This window comes from Homarus americanus, unplaced genomic scaffold, assembly GCF_018991925.1.
Source record: "Homarus americanus isolate GMGI-L3 unplaced genomic scaffold, GMGI_Hamer_2.0 scaffold32583, whole genome shotgun sequence".
NCBI lineage: Eukaryota > Metazoa > Arthropoda > Malacostraca > Decapoda > Nephropidae > Homarus > Homarus americanus.
This window is the reverse complement of record NW_024713129.1, coordinates 4,683,521-4,701,502: the sequence shown is the minus strand read 5'-3', so window position 1 is coordinate 4,701,502 and position 17,982 is coordinate 4,683,521. Positions and strand designations below refer to the sequence as shown.

The window sequence follows — 17,982 nt, the reverse complement described above, 5'->3', positions numbered from 1 at the left end:
CAGTGAAGGAAGACACTACAAATCCTTGTGCGTTTTCTGGGCGCCATCCAATATCACCCATGCAGTACACCTGGTTAGAATCCACAATGCTTTCCGAGTGATCAAAGACTCAAAGAGTAATGTGGGAAGCACACCCACATTACTCTTTTGCCACTCAGAAAGCATTGTGGATTCTAACCAGGTGTACTGTCCTTAACATGTCTCAAAACCAATACAACAATGATGGTACAGTACATAATCAGCAAGTGAGCTCCACAACCAATATGGTGAAAAAAACCAGCATTTTTATAACTTAAAAGTTGAAATGTAACAAATAAGAGTAAAATTAAGCTAGCTGGGTACTTTGTGGACTGGCTGGCAGTGTGTGATACTGTAGATTTGTTTCTAGAGAGAGCAACTCACGGAACAACTACTGGGGGTGTACATATAATTACAGCACTTGGTAAATATTTAAGAGAAAAATACAAAAATTTTATTTCACAGTAGCTATTTAACTACAGTACACTTAAACAGCAATAGTCTTCATACAGTAAAGTACTGTACTGTATTGTGATTTACAGTAAACCGCTGACATCATAAATGTACATTTTCACGTTTCCTGCCTCTGAAGCTACAGCCACACTGCACTGTGAGAACAGGTAACTAAAGCAGATGCTCAACCATAAGACACCACTCACTCACACTGTTTCCCCATTACCAGTAATAAATAATAAAAAATTTGCTAGAAATGTGCTGATAAAACACAAATTTTAGGGTAAATATACTGTAGTACTGTACAGGGTATGGCTTATGGTAGGTTCTTGTCACTGTGGCTGCTCCTTGATGGTGCTCCTAAAACCAGATACTGTATGCTGTTTTTCTGTAGTTTTGTATAAAAGTTTTTGTTAGTTTGAGACCTTCAATTTTTTGGTGGACAGTGAAGCTGCCTCATAAATATAGTTAGCAGCATGCGACACTGAGAGTCTAGGAGAATGAGGAGATAATTTTATTTACAAATAAGGTGCCACACAGTACTACATTAGCATATTTTTTTTTTTTTTTTTTTTTTACATACAGTATTTGTTTCTGGAGTATGGTAGATACAAAAAATTCCCAAAATTATCTTTCTGAATGCCTCTTGGTCCCAAGCATATTGGATCCATGGTACCCAAGTGCAGATGCAAAGGCAGGACATGCAAATTTGTGGCTAGTCTCAATTTCAAGTGTATTCTCAGGGTGGCACTTCTGACACATTATGGGTCCCTTTATATGACACATCCACAGTCAACTGCCCAAAGCCAGATCACTCGACATGTGGCATGTCCTAAATGTATGGCACATCTGCTGTCAACTGCCAGGGGCAGACCATTCAATGTGTCAAGTCCACAATGAATGAATTAAATCAATAACATAGCAAAAAAAAAAATTAGTAATCGATTGGTCAGTTTATCAGCTACTTTTCATCCTGTGACCCCCAAAAATATGAGAATAAAGCATATATTCACTTTATGATTGATGAGCAAAACTAGTGACCTTCAAGATACTGTACCACTAAAAGGTGCCCCTTGGGAGAGCTTGTCCTTGCCCAAGGAGCGCTCTTTCTATCAATTCCAGTAATCAGCGAAAAAGCTCCTCATTATGATATTCCATTCTGTATTTTATTCACCAAAATGAGAAGTACAGTAGTGTACTGTATTCATAACAATTACAAAACAAAACTTTTACATGAAAGTCTTCAGAACCTCTGCAAAAGGTTGAGACTTCACTATTATAGTACTTGGGCGGGGCAGTAGTGCATTGTACTATCCCAACACCCTTAGTGGAGCAGAGTTGAACTATGAGTGTTCTTAGGTGCAGTATCACTAGCCCCCTCACCACTATGGGTAGCAAGCCAACCTCACTTTACTTGGTTATCATCAGGAGCTCACTTGGATTATATGCACACAAAAAATTTCATTTAAGTCTTGCATAATGAGAGGCAATGGTATGATTCAAAATGCCAAGTTGGCAAATGTAGCTAAATAAAGCTTACCTAAGTTTACAAACTTAACTTTATACAGTACTATGAGACAAACCAAAAACCATGGAATTCAATTGGTCCCCATTATTCTTCCAAGTTGCCAGTAGTACAGTACATTATGTCCTAAAAAATAGGGATGAATACCGAAATGGTTTAATGGAATAAGAGGGGGGTTATGTTTCTATTTGCTGCCATCATCACCCATACAGTGAATGAAAAAAAGAGTGAATTTTCTGTCATAAAAAATACTGTACAGTAATGTAATAAGGTGGGCTTATGTCCTTTGGTATGAATACAGGGATTATTACTGCGTGTTTCCTAATGTAAGGCTGGTGCACCTTTGCACTACAGTACAGTATGACTAAAACAAGCTACAGTAAAACCTCGATTAACCGACCACATATGGGGGAAGGGACCGACGGATAATCAAAAAGGTCGGTTAATAGTAAATAAAGTCTACGGAAATAAAACATTTTCAAACTACCTATCCCTAACCTACCTCATTTAATTCCCTCTATTCATTTTTGTTCATTTGCCATTCATATTTCAATAAAATTTGCTTTAAAACATAAACCACTTTAGTGAATAAATATGAACCAGCACAGAAACCATGAATAAAAATTGGAAAAGTCAAAGAACATATGGCATCATGAAAATTGTGACTAAGTCCCAGGTTGCTGATCTGACTTTCTGCCTCATTTACACACAATTGCAGGGTTTCAATTATTTTTCTTACTATTGACAACACAACATACATACAGGTACATTGTTTCTCACTCTTGATTTTTTTTTTCATTTTTGCATTTCTTTATGGTTCTTTATTACTATTATTATTATTATTATTATCATTATTAATATTATTACATTATAGCCCCCCCCCCCAGGCCCCGATGTGGGTCAGTGACCTGTGCCCGGGTGGGCTTATCCCCGTAAAAAAAATAAATAAATAAATAAATAATATACAGTACTCCCTCTTTATCGACGGGGGTTACGTTCTGTAGACGGCCGTCGATAAAGAAACCGTCGATACCGTGATGGTTACGTAATTTTTCTAACTATTATTAGCATATGTTGAATAAATGTACCTTTAAGCATTAATGCGTTTCCTTTACACATAACCTTAAATAATAGTGTATAAATAATAATATAATAAGTGGACAAAAATACTAGCAAACTTACGATTTCATTTATTGAAGTGAACATCGGTCCTTACAGTAAACAATACAGTGTACAGTATATACAAGTGTGATGATTGAGGCTTATTAAAAGCCTGACCAGTCAGATGCGTATGATGAGTCAAGGTCTGCATCTTCTTGAGGGGTGTGGGCAGGTACTGCGTCTTGTTGTTGTGAGGTGCCGGCAGCTTCTACGTCTTGTTGTTGTGAGGTGTCGGCAGCTTCTGCCTCCTGTTGCAGGATGCCGGCAGGTTCGGCGATGGCAGGCACTCGGCGACTGAAGAAGTTGGTGATGGTGGTCTGTGCTTTCTTGCTTCTCATTTCCCTCTGCAGTTCTATATATGGCAACATAACATTTTCAATAGCTCTCTTTGCTTTAAGGGACCTATCAAGGGAGGGATCAATGTCATAGAGACGAGCAGAGAGGGCCTTACTCATTCTTATTACTTCACCAAGATTATCTAAAGTTAAGTTCTTATTTTCATCATCACTCACTTCATCTTCTGTTTCATCCTGCAGCTCCACTAATTGTTCTAGTTCATCACTTGTAAATGGATCCCCAACATTTCCCAATAACTCTTCTTGCACCTCTGCCGCTGTTAAGTCAGAGAACCCTTCACCTCCAACTTCATTTGCCATAGTTATTATGTTGCGTAACTGAGGCTCGGCTGTTGGGAACCCTGTGAATGTTGGGACAATTTCAGGCCACAATTTTTTCCAACATGATCGGACACAGTTCTGCGACAGTTCATTGTGGCTTTCAGCGATGAAGTTTATGCACTGTGCAATATCAAATTTCTTCCACATTTCTCTGGGTGTCACATCAGCATCCTTATCAAGGCACTCACGAATCATGCTGAAAGTCTTCTCTGCATATTTAGCCTTAAACACGACAATGACTCCCTGGTCCATTGGCTGGATGATGGAGGTGGTGTTTTTTGGCAGGAAAACCACCTCAATGTTGGGGTGGGCAGTCTTGAGTTCTTCAGAGTGGCCAGGGCAATTATCTAGATATAATACCACTTTGAACTCCATGCCAAGTTCATCCAGATAATCTTTCACCTCTCTAGCAAAGCAGTTTTTCAGCCAATCCACGCACAAATCAGATGTCATCCACGCTTTCTTGTTGTTCCTGTAGAAAACTGGTAGCAAGTTCATGTTTTTATTTTTGAGAGCCCGAGGTCGTGCGGCAGTGTATAACAACATGGGCTTAATCATATGCCCTGCCGCATTCCCACATAGCATCACTGTCACTCGGTCCTTCGCAACTTTAAATCCAGGGGCACTTTTTTCCTCTTTAGAGATGTAGGTTCGGCGTGGCATCTTCTTCCACCATAGGCCTGACTCATCAGCATTAAAAACTTGTTCCGGCCTATAACCCTTTTGTTCTATGTGGTTAGCAAACTCTGCAGGGTATGCTTCCCCTGCCACAGTGTCTGCTGATGCTGCTTCGCCAGTCACTTTTATATTATGCAGCCCATAACGATGTCTGAATTTCTCGAACCATCCTTTGCTAGCTGCAAATTTTTTCAAATTGTCACCATCACCCTGATTATCACCATCACCCTGATCATCACCATCACCATCACCAACACCATGATCATCACCTTTAGAAAACTTATCATAAAGTTCCTTAGCTTTCTGCCTAATAAATTTCGAGTCAAGTGGTATGCGGCGGCGGTTTAGGTCCTCTATCCAAATGTTCAGTGCTTTTTCCATTTTAATGAGGGCATCATCACGCACATGGCTTGTCACTTTTGATGTCACTGGTGCACTTGAAGCTAAAGCGTGCTTCAGATCCTTTGCACGTCGTTTAATTCCACGCACACTGGATTCGTTGAGCCCAAAGTGGCGGCCAACAGCTGCGTAGCTCATACCGCTGTCGAGTTGTTTCAGCACTTCATTCTTCTCATTCAGCGTCAGCACTCGTCTTGCCCTCTTAGGTGTAGATCCAGAGGGAGCAGCAGGTCGTTTGGGAGGCATGGTGATATAAGTTGATGTGATGAACCACCAGCAAAAGTTGAAAATCAAAGACTGTTGCCCACGCGGCTTGGCTGATGTCTGTGTTCAGGGAAGGCGGGCCGCGGGTAGACGCTAGTCACGCCACTAGTGCCGCCTAGCGGCGAAAGTACAAACAAGGCCCGCAGAGTTCAAATAAAGCCAAAATAAAAAAAATAAAAATCCGTTGATAAAGAGGGAGTACTGTATATATATATATATATATATATATATATATATATATATATATATATATATATATATATATATATATATATATATATATATATATATATATATATATATATATATATAATGTATGTATATATACTGTATATTTTTTTAGGGGTCCGGGATTGACGGTCAATCCGAAAATCGGTTAATCGAGGGTCGGTTAATCGAGGTTTTACTGTAACTCCAGTTACCAAAATGTTGTAGTACAGTACTGTACTGTTTATAGACTTAAAGTACATTATATTTAAATATCTTAAAGGGAGCGTCCGGCTGAAAATACGATGAAAACCAGAAAATTACGATATTAAAACTAATTTCTAAGGAAAGCTGTTGCTTATGGCTTTCTCCCGACGTATTTTGATTGCGTAATTCGTAATATTTATGTAGCTATGTACGATTATTCTACCACCCCCCCTTCATTTGGAGGGCCCTTCTGTTTACGTAACAAAAGCTGTAGAAAAGTATTTATAATACTTTGGTGTAAAGTAATACCAATCACTTGGTAAAAATCAGTATCTGGCACCTTTCTCAGCTAGCCAGCAATAGGACAAGAGTCAGTTACCCATCAAACATGTGAGAAAGAGGTACGATCGTGAGTTGCTCTTGCACCACCGTTATCAGCCCAAATCTCAAAACTAGTTTTCCTTACCTTCAAATCCACAAAGCTCAGCCATTTATGGGCCGATTCTAATAAAACAAAAACTAAGTACTGTAGTAGAATAACATATTGTGCATGGCCGAACATATAAATTTTCTTTATACTGTATTTGGCTTCGTTTACTATATCCTGATTTATCTTTATAAATATTCTTAGGAAAAAATGGTAAGTTAGGAAAAAAAATTCATGCACCCAAAACAAGTGATAATCAGAAATATCTATGTTATGTTCAAGAAGAGTAACTTACCTATACTACACATGAATTTCAATGTACTGTAATCTAGCAAGAAGTTATGGAGAAGTAGGATTTGAAAATTTATAAGAATATAAGGAAAAAAATCAGGTATTAGGCAGAACCAATTCAGGGATATTGCAAAAATGTCTCTCGTGTCCTTAATTGCCGACAGGAAATTTATATTGAATGATAAATTATCGACGAATTTCGTGCTTCAGCCAGATACTCCCCTTAATACTGTACCTGTTGGGTTTGTAGTGAAAATAGTTACTTATGAAAGATTATAATTTTTCAATTATATGAGCTTGTAGGAAATATTAGTGTTTGTAACTTACATAAACTCAAAGCAGATGTACACAACAGATGTACATTTCTATTCCAAACAAAACACTCTGGTTACAAATATGTAGTATAGAAATATCTTAATCTCTGATGGGTTTCTATCAAAATAGTAAATCATGAGATATATTGTACTGTACTAAGTTTTGTTTCATATAAAGTGCTTGGAGGGAATACTGTACTGTATAGTGCATATAACTAATGTAAGTCAGGTGTGCCTACACACCATGGATACTGTAGTACTGTACTGTACTCTAGTCTGAATGACAAATATGTGGGATGCAGCAATAGTGTTTCCCCTAATGATGAGCAATGAATGTGAAGACAAATAAAGGGTAGACAATAACAGGCACAAATTGCAATAAGAATCAAAGAAACAGTTAAAATGTAATAACAACACTTATCCTCAGGAGGTTCAGCTAGCAGCAAGAAACTGAGAAGGGTTGAGTCATTGCCCAAGGCTTTGAAACCAACCTCTGGATTAGGATTATGAATCTCAACGTGACTCCATGAGAAGGCTGTTTGAAGCATATAAACTGTCGGCACTGATGGTGTAATTCTACCTATTAAAATAAGCATTCCCACTCACCATAAAAGCACATGTGTGGCTTTGAGGGTTAAAAACGACACCAAGTTTCATATTTAAACATTTAAAATTGCAAGAACCAACAGCTGAGACATATATACTGTACTGCACTGAACTCCTTCAGACAAACACATGGCACAGTGACCAAACCCCAAAGCCAAAACTGCTACAGGGGTAAAATACCTCAAACCTGGATATGATTACGTAAACAGGTTTTATACATTATAAAATTTATATTAAAATATCTTGGTTGAAAAATTAATTTAAACTCCAGAGAATTTTTAAGGGTCTTTAATATTCACTAATGATTATCTCACACATCTATATCCCACAAAAGTAATCTTCACATTAATTTTGACATGCTTCTCCAAGCTATTTAAAAACTTAATGTTTTGCACCCGTGGAAAATATTTCTGACCTGAGTCATCCTACTCTCCCCTATTTTTGTACAGTCATTCTCACTTATTTCTTCAAGACTGCCAACTATTTCATAACCTTTCATTATTAACCAAAATCATGGCCTGACCAACAACTCTATCACAACCTTGATTCTCAATGTTTTGGTCTAAATGAAAGGCTGGACTCTTAATGAATTGTTCTCCACTGAAAGTTTACTGTGTTGCTACTAATTAGAGCTGCTGTTGTGTTACTTATCTGAAAATAAGAAACACAATGAGTGAAATAAGAAAAGAAAGAGTATGGTAGGTCAGCCATAACCATGAAACACTCGCCAACAATCACAACTACTGTACATTTTTTAATCAATAAACTGCACATCACAAATACTGTACACTATTGTGATTACCATAAAAACTCGATCATTATAATGATTATACAGTATAATTCAACAAGTCTTTATAATGTATTAAGAATAAAAAATTATGCTGATGTTATTTTAAATATACAATAGAAGATTGTATACCCTTGCAAAGCACTGGATCCAAGGTTGTTTATTCCCATCTCCCTTTAAAACCAGTGAACCTTCTGAACTAAAAGTGTAACAACACAAAATATTTATGGTACCTGTACTACTTGCAATTATTCAAATATGCAAATTACGGAAAGTTATTAAGGAAATCGAAAACAAAACTACTTATTGAAACAAATCTTAGAGAGATGTGCTCTATCACCTCAACATTCATACAGAATATACTAGATGGCCTGGTCCTGTACCTCAACACAAACATACAAACTATACCTGGTACAAGCCATCAACACGCACACACACACACTTCCTACAAGCACTTACATCACCACCTACCGCTATTACTTACATGGGCAGACAACAAACACACGTGATTCTTATAAGTGCTTACATCAACATGAACTTGCTACTTACAAAAGCAGGACAGCACAAGCATCTGTTATCAACAAGCACATATAACCGAATTTATCAATTAGCCCTCAGCATATTATCTACAAGCACTCAACATAATATCTTCAAGCACTCAACTTAACATTATCTACAAGCACTCAACATAACATTATCTACAAGCACTCAACATAACATTATCCACAAGCACTCAACATAACATTATCCACAAGCACTCAACATAACATTATCCACAAGCACTCAACATAACATTATCCACAAGCACTCAACATAACATTATCTACAAATACTCAACATAACATTATCCACAAGCACTCAACATAACATTATCCACAAGCACTCAACATAACATTATCCACAAGCACTCAACATAACATTATCCACAAGCACTCAACATAACATTATCCACAAGCACTCAACATAACATTATCTACAAGTACTCAACATAACATTATCTACAAGTACTCAACATAACATTATCCACAAGTACTCAACATAACATTATCTACAAATACTCAAGCTTTCGTATCTACAAACATTCAAAATAGCCTTTTTTATCAACCAGCTCTTACATACTGTATACTGTACTAACCATGGATGTAACGCTCACATATAAGCACTTAACACTTACCAGTTATCTACAAGCAACTAAAATAACAAAATACAGTATAGGATTTATGACAACTCGAACTCGGGACAAGTCGTACCCACTTCGTTGATACTGTAGTCGATTTTCAACCTTATTATTACTGTTAGTATTATTATTATTGCTATTATACAGCAATTTGTAAGTGCTCCATACAATTATCACAAACATGGGCTTATATCAAACAAGCTGACAATCAGGTGTTACATGCTTAATTGTCAGATCAGAGACAATGAGTGGTTAGGTTACAATATTGTTAATTTCCAGCTCTCGTTCATTTTTTACCAAGTGCTGACGATGATGACTTCTGCGCCTTATCCTTGGTCAGAATGTGGTTTCACTTAGTCAGGACCTTGTTCTGTGATATGTGTAGCAGATGGCAACATAGGACTTGCGGCATTGGAATGCAAAGGGAAGAATATCGACAATTAATAAGACGCTTAAGGAACGGCGAAGTATTCAAATGGATTTGCCCTGATTGAGCTGTTACCACAGACGTTGAAGTAACCGAGCCATTGGTTACAAAGTTGACAGCAATTGAATTCAATTTCAATTGTTTATCCCTTGATAGAGGAAGCGGGATCCTAGTGCTGTCACTAGGTACCCCTGTACAATAACACCAGAAGCATCTGGCAAGTGTCACAAGTACAGTATATACAGTATAAATAAATATTATAAAGGGGCTTGCTAAAGCCTCAGGAAGGAAGGAAGGATATTCCTTTAACACAAAATCTATGTTATTTACATAACACCTGGCCAGTATGGGGAGGATCATCGTGTCTCCGTCAGGGGGTCGTGGAGTGGTGGTCCAGCAGGCGTCACGGAAGCGTTGTGTGTGGGGACATCTTAGGAGGTAGTGGATAAGGGTGCGGCTGTCGGGTCTTCTGCATAATGCACAAGAGCGTTGCTCAGGGGATGCGGGGATACCAATCTCCCAAGCAAAGTCATACCCAATGATGATACAGGCAGCAATCACGTCCCTTTTCCGCGGCCCTTTCCCATACACATACGAAAGGACAGGAAGTTTACGGAGGACATCGTACCAGGTGGGCGGGGAGTCCAGGGCGATGGCTGCTTCATGAGCTTCTCTCTGTTTGCGGCAAATTTGGGTCCTAAGCTGTAAAAGTGTTCGAGGAACAACGTAGTCAGGTGTGGCCTTGTTGCAGCCAGTCTTGGCAAAGCCATCTGCTGCCTCATTCCCCAAGATACCTACATGACTGGGTATCCACAGGAATGTCAGAGGACGGCCTGCATCCTGAAGTGTGGATGTTAACCCTCGTATTCGGAGGATGAGGTCCTTATTTTCCCCTGATCCAAATGCGATCCCATCGAGAGCAGACCTGGAATCGCAGCAGACAAACAAGGGGCAGAAACCATCTGCTTCTTTCTCAGCGATAAGGGCAGCAAGGAGGGCTATTAGTTCAGCCTGAGTGGAGGATGCCCCGTCAGAAACTCTGAGAGAAAGTTTGATAGGCTCAGGGGCAACAGGACGGAAGATGTAGACACCAGCCCCGGCCCGACCTGTAGCGGGGTCAACAGAGCCATCAGTGTAGAGGACGACCCTACCTGGGGACCAGTGGGCCAGCAATTGAAGACTTTGATGTTCAGAAGACTATAGAAGAGGCTAGCTGCTAGACAGTGCCAACTTCACAAGTGGTGGGATCAATATGAAGAAAAACATATCACAACAGCACAGTTTTTAAGATCCAGCATGATTTTAATGCCATTTTAGGCTGGACCCCTTTGTACTGATGAATAAACATTTTAACTCACTACCTGTGTACCATAAACGAATTCATGGAGGCAACTGTACTTTATATATTTGGGTAAGAGTTGACCAGGTAAATAGGTACAACTTGATATGTTCCACTGGAAAGAGTACGAGTTGTCCTGCACCCAAAAATATATACGTACATACCTGGTACACTCAATATAAGACATTACATACACGCAATCAATGTGACATCATATATACATGCACTCAACATAACATTATATATACAAGCACTCAAGATAACACATTATATCATGTACTCAATAAAACATTATATACAAGCACTCAAGATAACACACAAGCACTCTGGGTCACACTCTGGGTCACCCCCGTCCAGTATAACACACAGGTACCAGAACAATCTTTAAGCTGACACGTATTTATAATTTTCCACTAAACCAAAACTATAGCGTACATATAGAAGATGGTAGAGGTATACTCACCACCACACACTCATACACCATCAACACACTCACCATAACACTCACTACACAAACAAACATGCCCAATATCCAACAGGTTATTGAGCAATTGTTAAAGGGTGTTGGTGGAGAGGATGGGAGGAAGGGTGTCGACGTTTTCGTCTCTTTTTGGACTCACTCGGTGCCGGTGTGGTTATCATGGTCGTTGGTCTGCTCGATGGCCCCCGGTGGCAGCTTCAGGTTGAACTTATTCTTTGACAACATGTTCCACAGAGGCCCAGACGTCAGTTATTGATTATGACCAACACACTAACAGACTCGCCTCAACCCGAGTGAGGTGCATTCGGGAAGTAAGGGTCGATGCACTTTATCTAGATTTACGGGTAATGCTCAGTTCTCATTGGTCCCTTAGCGGAAAGAGAGCCAATGAAAACGCCTCTTGGAGGACTGGCGCTACAGTTTTCTAACTAAAGGTGTGTCTCAAACAAAAGAATTCGAGTCTGAGTGACGTATTTATTTAAAGATTATAAATTAAAGATTGGTAATGTGATTCAACGCTCAAGTAATATATATTTAATTCAAAAGAATGTGTTTAATGTAATAACACAAGATCGTTAATAAGTGTCCTGCTATCCCATTCATTTATGGTGAATGTCTCTGGTCACTAATATTCCCATTTACCAATTTTGACCATTTCATGATCATTGTTATGGGTCTCTTTGTTGAGGATTTTGCTAAAATTAACAATATTTGTCTTTTAAAGACTTTAAACTACAGGTATATTAAGTCTTGTTTATCAGATAATCTTTCTGAATAAAATTAATTCAACATATGATAACTTTGTGATGCTTGGGTTTATTATGTCATAGTTATTTCCTGTTACAAAACATAATCTGCTGTGTCTGCCACCAGCACAGGGCTCGGCTGGTGGGGAGCACAGGCTAATAATGTTGATTCATTCACCCTCCTCTGAGCCATATGTGACCAGCTAATTTTATACGAGTTGACATTTCCGGTTCCTTGCTTTATGTGCCATATTTTTGCTATGTGTCTTTTGATATCCATGACTTATTTTATGCATTGTGGTGATAATATACAAGGAGTGCATACGGTAGATGAATTCAAATGAGTTCTAATCAGGAAATGTAATATTTTTATGAATGAAACAAGGTTAGCCAGGAAAGCGAATGAATGAGAATTCCGGTTAATAGAACAAGAGATCGCGGGTTGCCTGCTTAAAATATTTCAGAAGTCGTGTGTGTGTGTGTATATATATATATATATATATATATATATATATATATATATATATATATATATATATATATATCACTGGTGTGGGGTGAAGCCTGAGACAGCAGACAGTAAAATAAGAGATATAATGAGATTTCTGGGAAGCATGAGGAAGTGAATGTATACAAATATGGCAATGGTATTGGATATTTGGACCCATATTCTGGAGCGGGGTGGTAATATCGACAATATTTACCTAGATTTTGCCAAGGCTTTTGACAGTGTACCCCTCGAAAGGCTGAAAATGAAACTGGAAGGGTACGGAATTCGGCGAAATGTCCTAGCGTGGATAGAAGACTTTCTACATGACCGTAGTGTGTAGTGATTAATAGTAAGGAGGCGTATCATATGTCCCAACGGGATGAAGAAACTGCACTAGTTGAGACTGTGTGTGAGAAGGACCTAGGTGTGTATGTTGACAATGAGCTGAAGTTCTCGGGCCATTGCGAGAAGAAGGTAAATCAGGCAAATAAATTATTGGGTCTTATAAGAAGGTCGTTCAGATATATAGACGGTCCGTCCCTCGTAACGATCTTCAGGAATGAAGTGCTTCCCCATATGGAGTACTGTCACCCCGTCTGGTCCCCGAGATATGCTAGGGACTGTCAGTTGGTTGAAAATGTTCAAAGGAGGGCCACCAGACTGGTACCTGCACTTCGGCACCTCAGCTACCCTGAGAGATTGGAGCGCCTGAACTTGCCTAGCTTATACTACAGACGGGCAAGGGGGGACCTAGTTGAGGTGTATAAGCATCTCAGGGGGCACTACTCAGTTGAGTGTCCTTACTTGGAGCTGGCGGACGCTCACCCCACAAGGGGTCACAGCTCAAGATTGAAGAAGCCGCAAGTCCAGAAAACCGTGAGGGCAAACTTTTTCGGAGTGAGGGTTGTAAACTCTTGGAACAATCTACCAGAGAGTGTTGTGACGGCACCGAGTGTGAGCTCTTTCAAGACAAGACTTGACCAACACTGGAGCGGGTTTAGGTACATTCGGGAGCCGGTGCATGCCCAGTATTTGCCAACAGTGCGTGACAGAGACGTGACCGATCGCCCAAGCGGCTAACGGGCCGATCAGTGGCGAAGAGGATAAAAAAAAGTCTCACACATGGAGGAACAACAAATATGAAATTACTTTGTATAATGATTTCATTGAATTAATATTTTTTTCTATTTTAAGAGTCTAAGCATAAATTAAATATATTTTTATTCCACTTTGAGGAAAATTCAGATTATGACAGATTTGGTAGCAGGAGGGATGCAGGGTTGAGGAAACGGAAACAGTAAGGTTTGTGTACAATGATAAACAGTGAATTCAATCAAAAAGCATCGGTAAACTAATTTTTTTCGTAGTCAGAGTTGTAAACTCTTGAAACACTCAAACAGAGTGTTGTGACGGCATCGAATGTGAGCTCATTCAGGACTTCACCATCACTGGCGCAGATACAGGTACTTTTATCCACATTCTGGAGCCAGTGTACATACCCAGTCAAGGTTAAAAAGGAGATTTATTGTACCCAGTACTTACCAACAGTGTGTAACAGGCTTGACCGACCACCTACAGTAAGCGGCTAACAAGCAGATCAGTCTTTTTATGTGTCGTGGGATCTTTAACAACATTTAAATATCGCGCCTAAAATATATACGTATACATATGTCAGATTTTTCTTAAAATTAATAAAAAAATAACAGAATTAATTATATTAAATACTTAATTAAAAACAAAAGAAAACCTGTTATTCCCAGCCTATACTGTAATGCCGTACTGCCTCGTCTACTGACCAGGTAAGGCTGTGAACACTAACAACAGATGGTACCCACACTAGTCCTGGGGTTGGCTGGGTCGACCAGTGACCCCCTCACACCCTACACCTATGGGCATTACTTAACCGGCTTGAAAAGGGCATACACGGTACCTTCATAGGGGAGATAATATATTTATAAAGTAAGTGCAAGGTGTACTATATGCCTTGAATTGGTTTTTAAGTTATATTGTCCATTCGTCTCAATATTTCCATAAATTTGAGTCTTGTGTAATTCTAACTTATGACGAAATCCGGAAGTTGAGGTATGTTAGCGAGGCTCTGGTCACAGGTGTATAGTTACTGTCACTTAAGTATATGTGCGACATCTTCACACTTAATACTTTACCAGTGATTATAAGCTCATTTACAAGACAGCTTATGGTGATTGCTTGTATATAGGTAATTATTGATGATTGACCCACTGGCGTAGTTTGTGCAAGTTTGTTAAAAAGTGGTTATTTCTAAAATAAATGTTAAATTTATAGTAAAGCACCGTTGTTTCTTTGGATATTAAAATTGTTTTTCCTATGGTAGTTGATGAGTTTGGAACGAATTTGTTATTCATTTCCGCCGGAAATTACTTTTGTTTTGTTTTGTTTTAGATAACAACCCCCCCCCCCCCCAACATTCTTAAGGGAAGAAGTTAGTTTTTTTAGTAAATCACAAATAAAATGCCAACCTAACCTAACCTAACCAAACCAGGGTTGCACCTCTTCAATTTCTTAATGTTCGGCTGAAGAAAACTGTTGACACCGCCAATGTGTTGCTCTTCACTCAGTGTACACTGATTAATACACTTTGAACAAATAATGTTGTTTGGTAATACACCGTGATTGCTAAAAAAAAAAGGAAATTTTCTTTATTCACCGGTCTTTCCCTTGCTGTTATAATTATGTATTTCGTAATGTTTAGACAACTATAAGATCTTTTTCTTCAAAGCTATTTTGGCTGGAAATTAAGGATAACCGATATATTAATTTTCGATATTATTAAATTTGCAGTCACAAGTGTCGCCATGTTTTATTTACCTGACTAGCCTGCGCTAGTCAGGCCGCACCTCGATTATGCGGTTCAGTTCTGGTGCCCTTATTATAGAATGGATATCAATTCACTGGAGTCGGTGCAGCGAAGAATGACAAAAATGATTCCGGGACTTAGAAACCTTCCATATTAAGATAGGTTAAAAGAATTAAACTTGCATTCCCTAGAAAGACGAAGAGTGCGGGGAGATATGATAGAAGTATTTAAGTGGGTGAAAGGAATCAATAAAGGGGATATAGATTAAGTTCTTATAATATCCAAGCAGGACAGGACTTGTAGCAACGGATTTAAGTTGGATAAGTTTAGGTTTAGGAGGGAGATAGGAAGGAACTGGTTCACAAATAGGGTGGTAGACGAGTGGAACAAGCTTAGCAACTTTGTAGTAAGTGCTGGAACTCTGGAAAGTTTTAAAAGGAGGCTAGATAGATTCATGAATGATAGAGAGTGGTAGTAGCTCTCGACAGGAGCTGCCATGCACAGGCCAACCGGCCTATTGCAGACTCCTTATTTTCTTATGTTCTTATGTTAGATGTTATCTGTGCATCATGCAAGCACAATATTGACTGATGTCATCCAGTCATGACCAATGATGTACAGTGGGGTATACTATAACGAATCTAATTGGTTCTAGAACCTTGTTCGTTATAGCATTCGTTTGTTATAGGATTAATCCGTTCCAGGCCCCCAAATACAACCACTTAACACTGAAAAATATAATATTTAATTGTAAAAATTGTAAAAAAGTGCATAAATATGCATCTAAACCCCTGAAATAAAGAATATCATTAATATTTGTAATAATAAAACAATAAATTAGAAAAAAAAAAAAAATTAAATTATGTTCGTTGTAGGAGTTTCGTTCGTTATGGCATTCTCAATTTTATAGGTAAAACCGTTCGTTATAGGAATATTCGTAGTAGGATCCGTTCGTTATAGCATACCCCACTGTACGTATAGGTATCGTGACGCTAATTTTTTCGACCAATCACATTTGATTTTTTTCAAAGGGAGCTGTCTAGGTAATTTCATTGACCAGTCTCTTAATGGCTGTGGTGGGGGTTGGTTGTCATTTGTGCTCCTACGATTATTTTAAGTTTATGCCGAGTTTTATGAGAAAGACGATCATTCTATCCAATTCTTACGTATCCCTGGTCCTTCCACTTCTAACTAAGGTATTGTACTTTCGGACATGGCGTGCCCCAAAGTTTTTAACTAATCTGTGATTGGTTACTAAGTTCCCCGTTGCTTAATTTAATGGTTGGGCTTTGTTGTTTCGTATTATATTATACTACGTACTATAGTAAACAAACGGCCTTGAGTTGCCAGCTGTCTCCAGCAGTGGAGCTGGTGGATGTCTGCCCCACAAGGGGTCACGGTTCAAGGTTGAAGAAGCTCCAAGTCCAGAAAACTGTGAGGGCAAACTTTTTTGGAGTGAAAATTGTGAACTCTTGGAACAATCTGCCAGAGATTGTTGTGACGGCACTAAGGCCAGACTTGACCAACACTGGAGCAGGTTCCAATATATTCAAGAGCCAATGCATGCCCAATACTTGCCAGCAGTGCGTAACAGAGATGTGACCGACCGACCAAACGGCGAACAAGCCGATCAGTGGCGAAGAGGATAAAAGTTAAATAAAATAAAAGCATTTAAGGGAAGCACAACTGATTAAGAACATAAAAACATAAGAATGGAGGAAACTGTATATACGTACCTGGATATCGGCAGACATTTCTGAATTAATGATACAGTAGTCGTAGTGTGAAGTAGATACAGTAGATATTTATTCTGTAAAATTGGCTTACAAGTTTACAATTGGTTCAACATGTTTAAAGATAGTGCAAGCATACAGTACAATATATGAGTACAAAGACCATGCAGATATACAAGCAATGTAAAGTAGCTAGACAGTGCAGGTGGGCTGTGCAGTTATTAAGGAGGCAAGTGTAACCTGCCGCTAGATATGTCAGAGCCTCCACCAATGACCGCCTTTTCCAAGTTTATTTTATTGTCAGAGTTGTACAGGTCACTCCATTCATAATCATAGCTATAAATTAGGGTTTTATGCTCTAGTCCTCTATTTTTGCTATACAAATGACAAAAACATCATTAACATAATTTTCTAATGATTTTAACAGAATGGCACATCGCATGCTGCTACGACTGGGTCTGCTGGGTGTTGGAGGAGCATCAATAACATACAACATTGATGAGCTAGAAACAGCAGCAATTGGAGCTCTTAGATTTGGTCGAGCGGCAGTTGCGGTTTGTGAAATAGTGTTATAGGTATAATTAGGTTCTAAGTGATAATGTAATATTGTAGAGTAATTGATCAGACAAAACTTATTTCCTTGGTATTTTCTAAAATATAGTAGATGTAAACTTTTAGAAATTAACATTAATAGGAAACACTATTTATTTTATATGAATTTTACAGCATATCCCTGTGC

General features: G+C 38.7%; 2 protein-coding genes across 5 annotated transcripts in view; one reads left to right on the top strand and one right to left on the bottom strand.

Moving 5' to 3' along the window:
- Window positions 1-11,758, bottom strand: part of LOC121866369 (dual specificity mitogen-activated protein kinase kinase 1-like) — a 63,680-nt gene extending 51,922 nt beyond the window's left edge. Inside the window, 1 exon segment of the mRNA XM_042365996.1 lies at window positions 11,578-11,758. Within this exon segment, the coding sequence (XP_042221930.1) occupies window positions 11,578-11,663 (86 nt within the window). The 5' untranslated portion in view covers window positions 11,664-11,758.
- Window positions 11,759-14,474: 2,716 nt separating this feature from the next.
- The window catches only part of LOC121866321 (aarF domain-containing protein kinase 1-like), a 42,667-nt gene continuing 39,159 nt past the window's right edge, over window positions 14,475-17,982 (top strand). For 2 of the 4 annotated variants that reach the window (XR_006088961.1, XM_042365951.1), the window contains exons 1-2: window positions 14,475-14,633; window positions 17,671-17,797. Coding sequence is in view for 2 of the 4 variants with exons in the window: in XM_042365951.1 (XP_042221885.1) it covers window positions 17,672-17,797 (126 nt within the window). In the remaining 2 variants the exon portion in view is untranslated. Of the gene's footprint in view, window positions 14,634-17,670; window positions 17,819-17,982 lie in introns of those variants that run through there. The other 2 variants (XM_042365944.1, XM_042365958.1) reach the window with 2 other exon arrangements.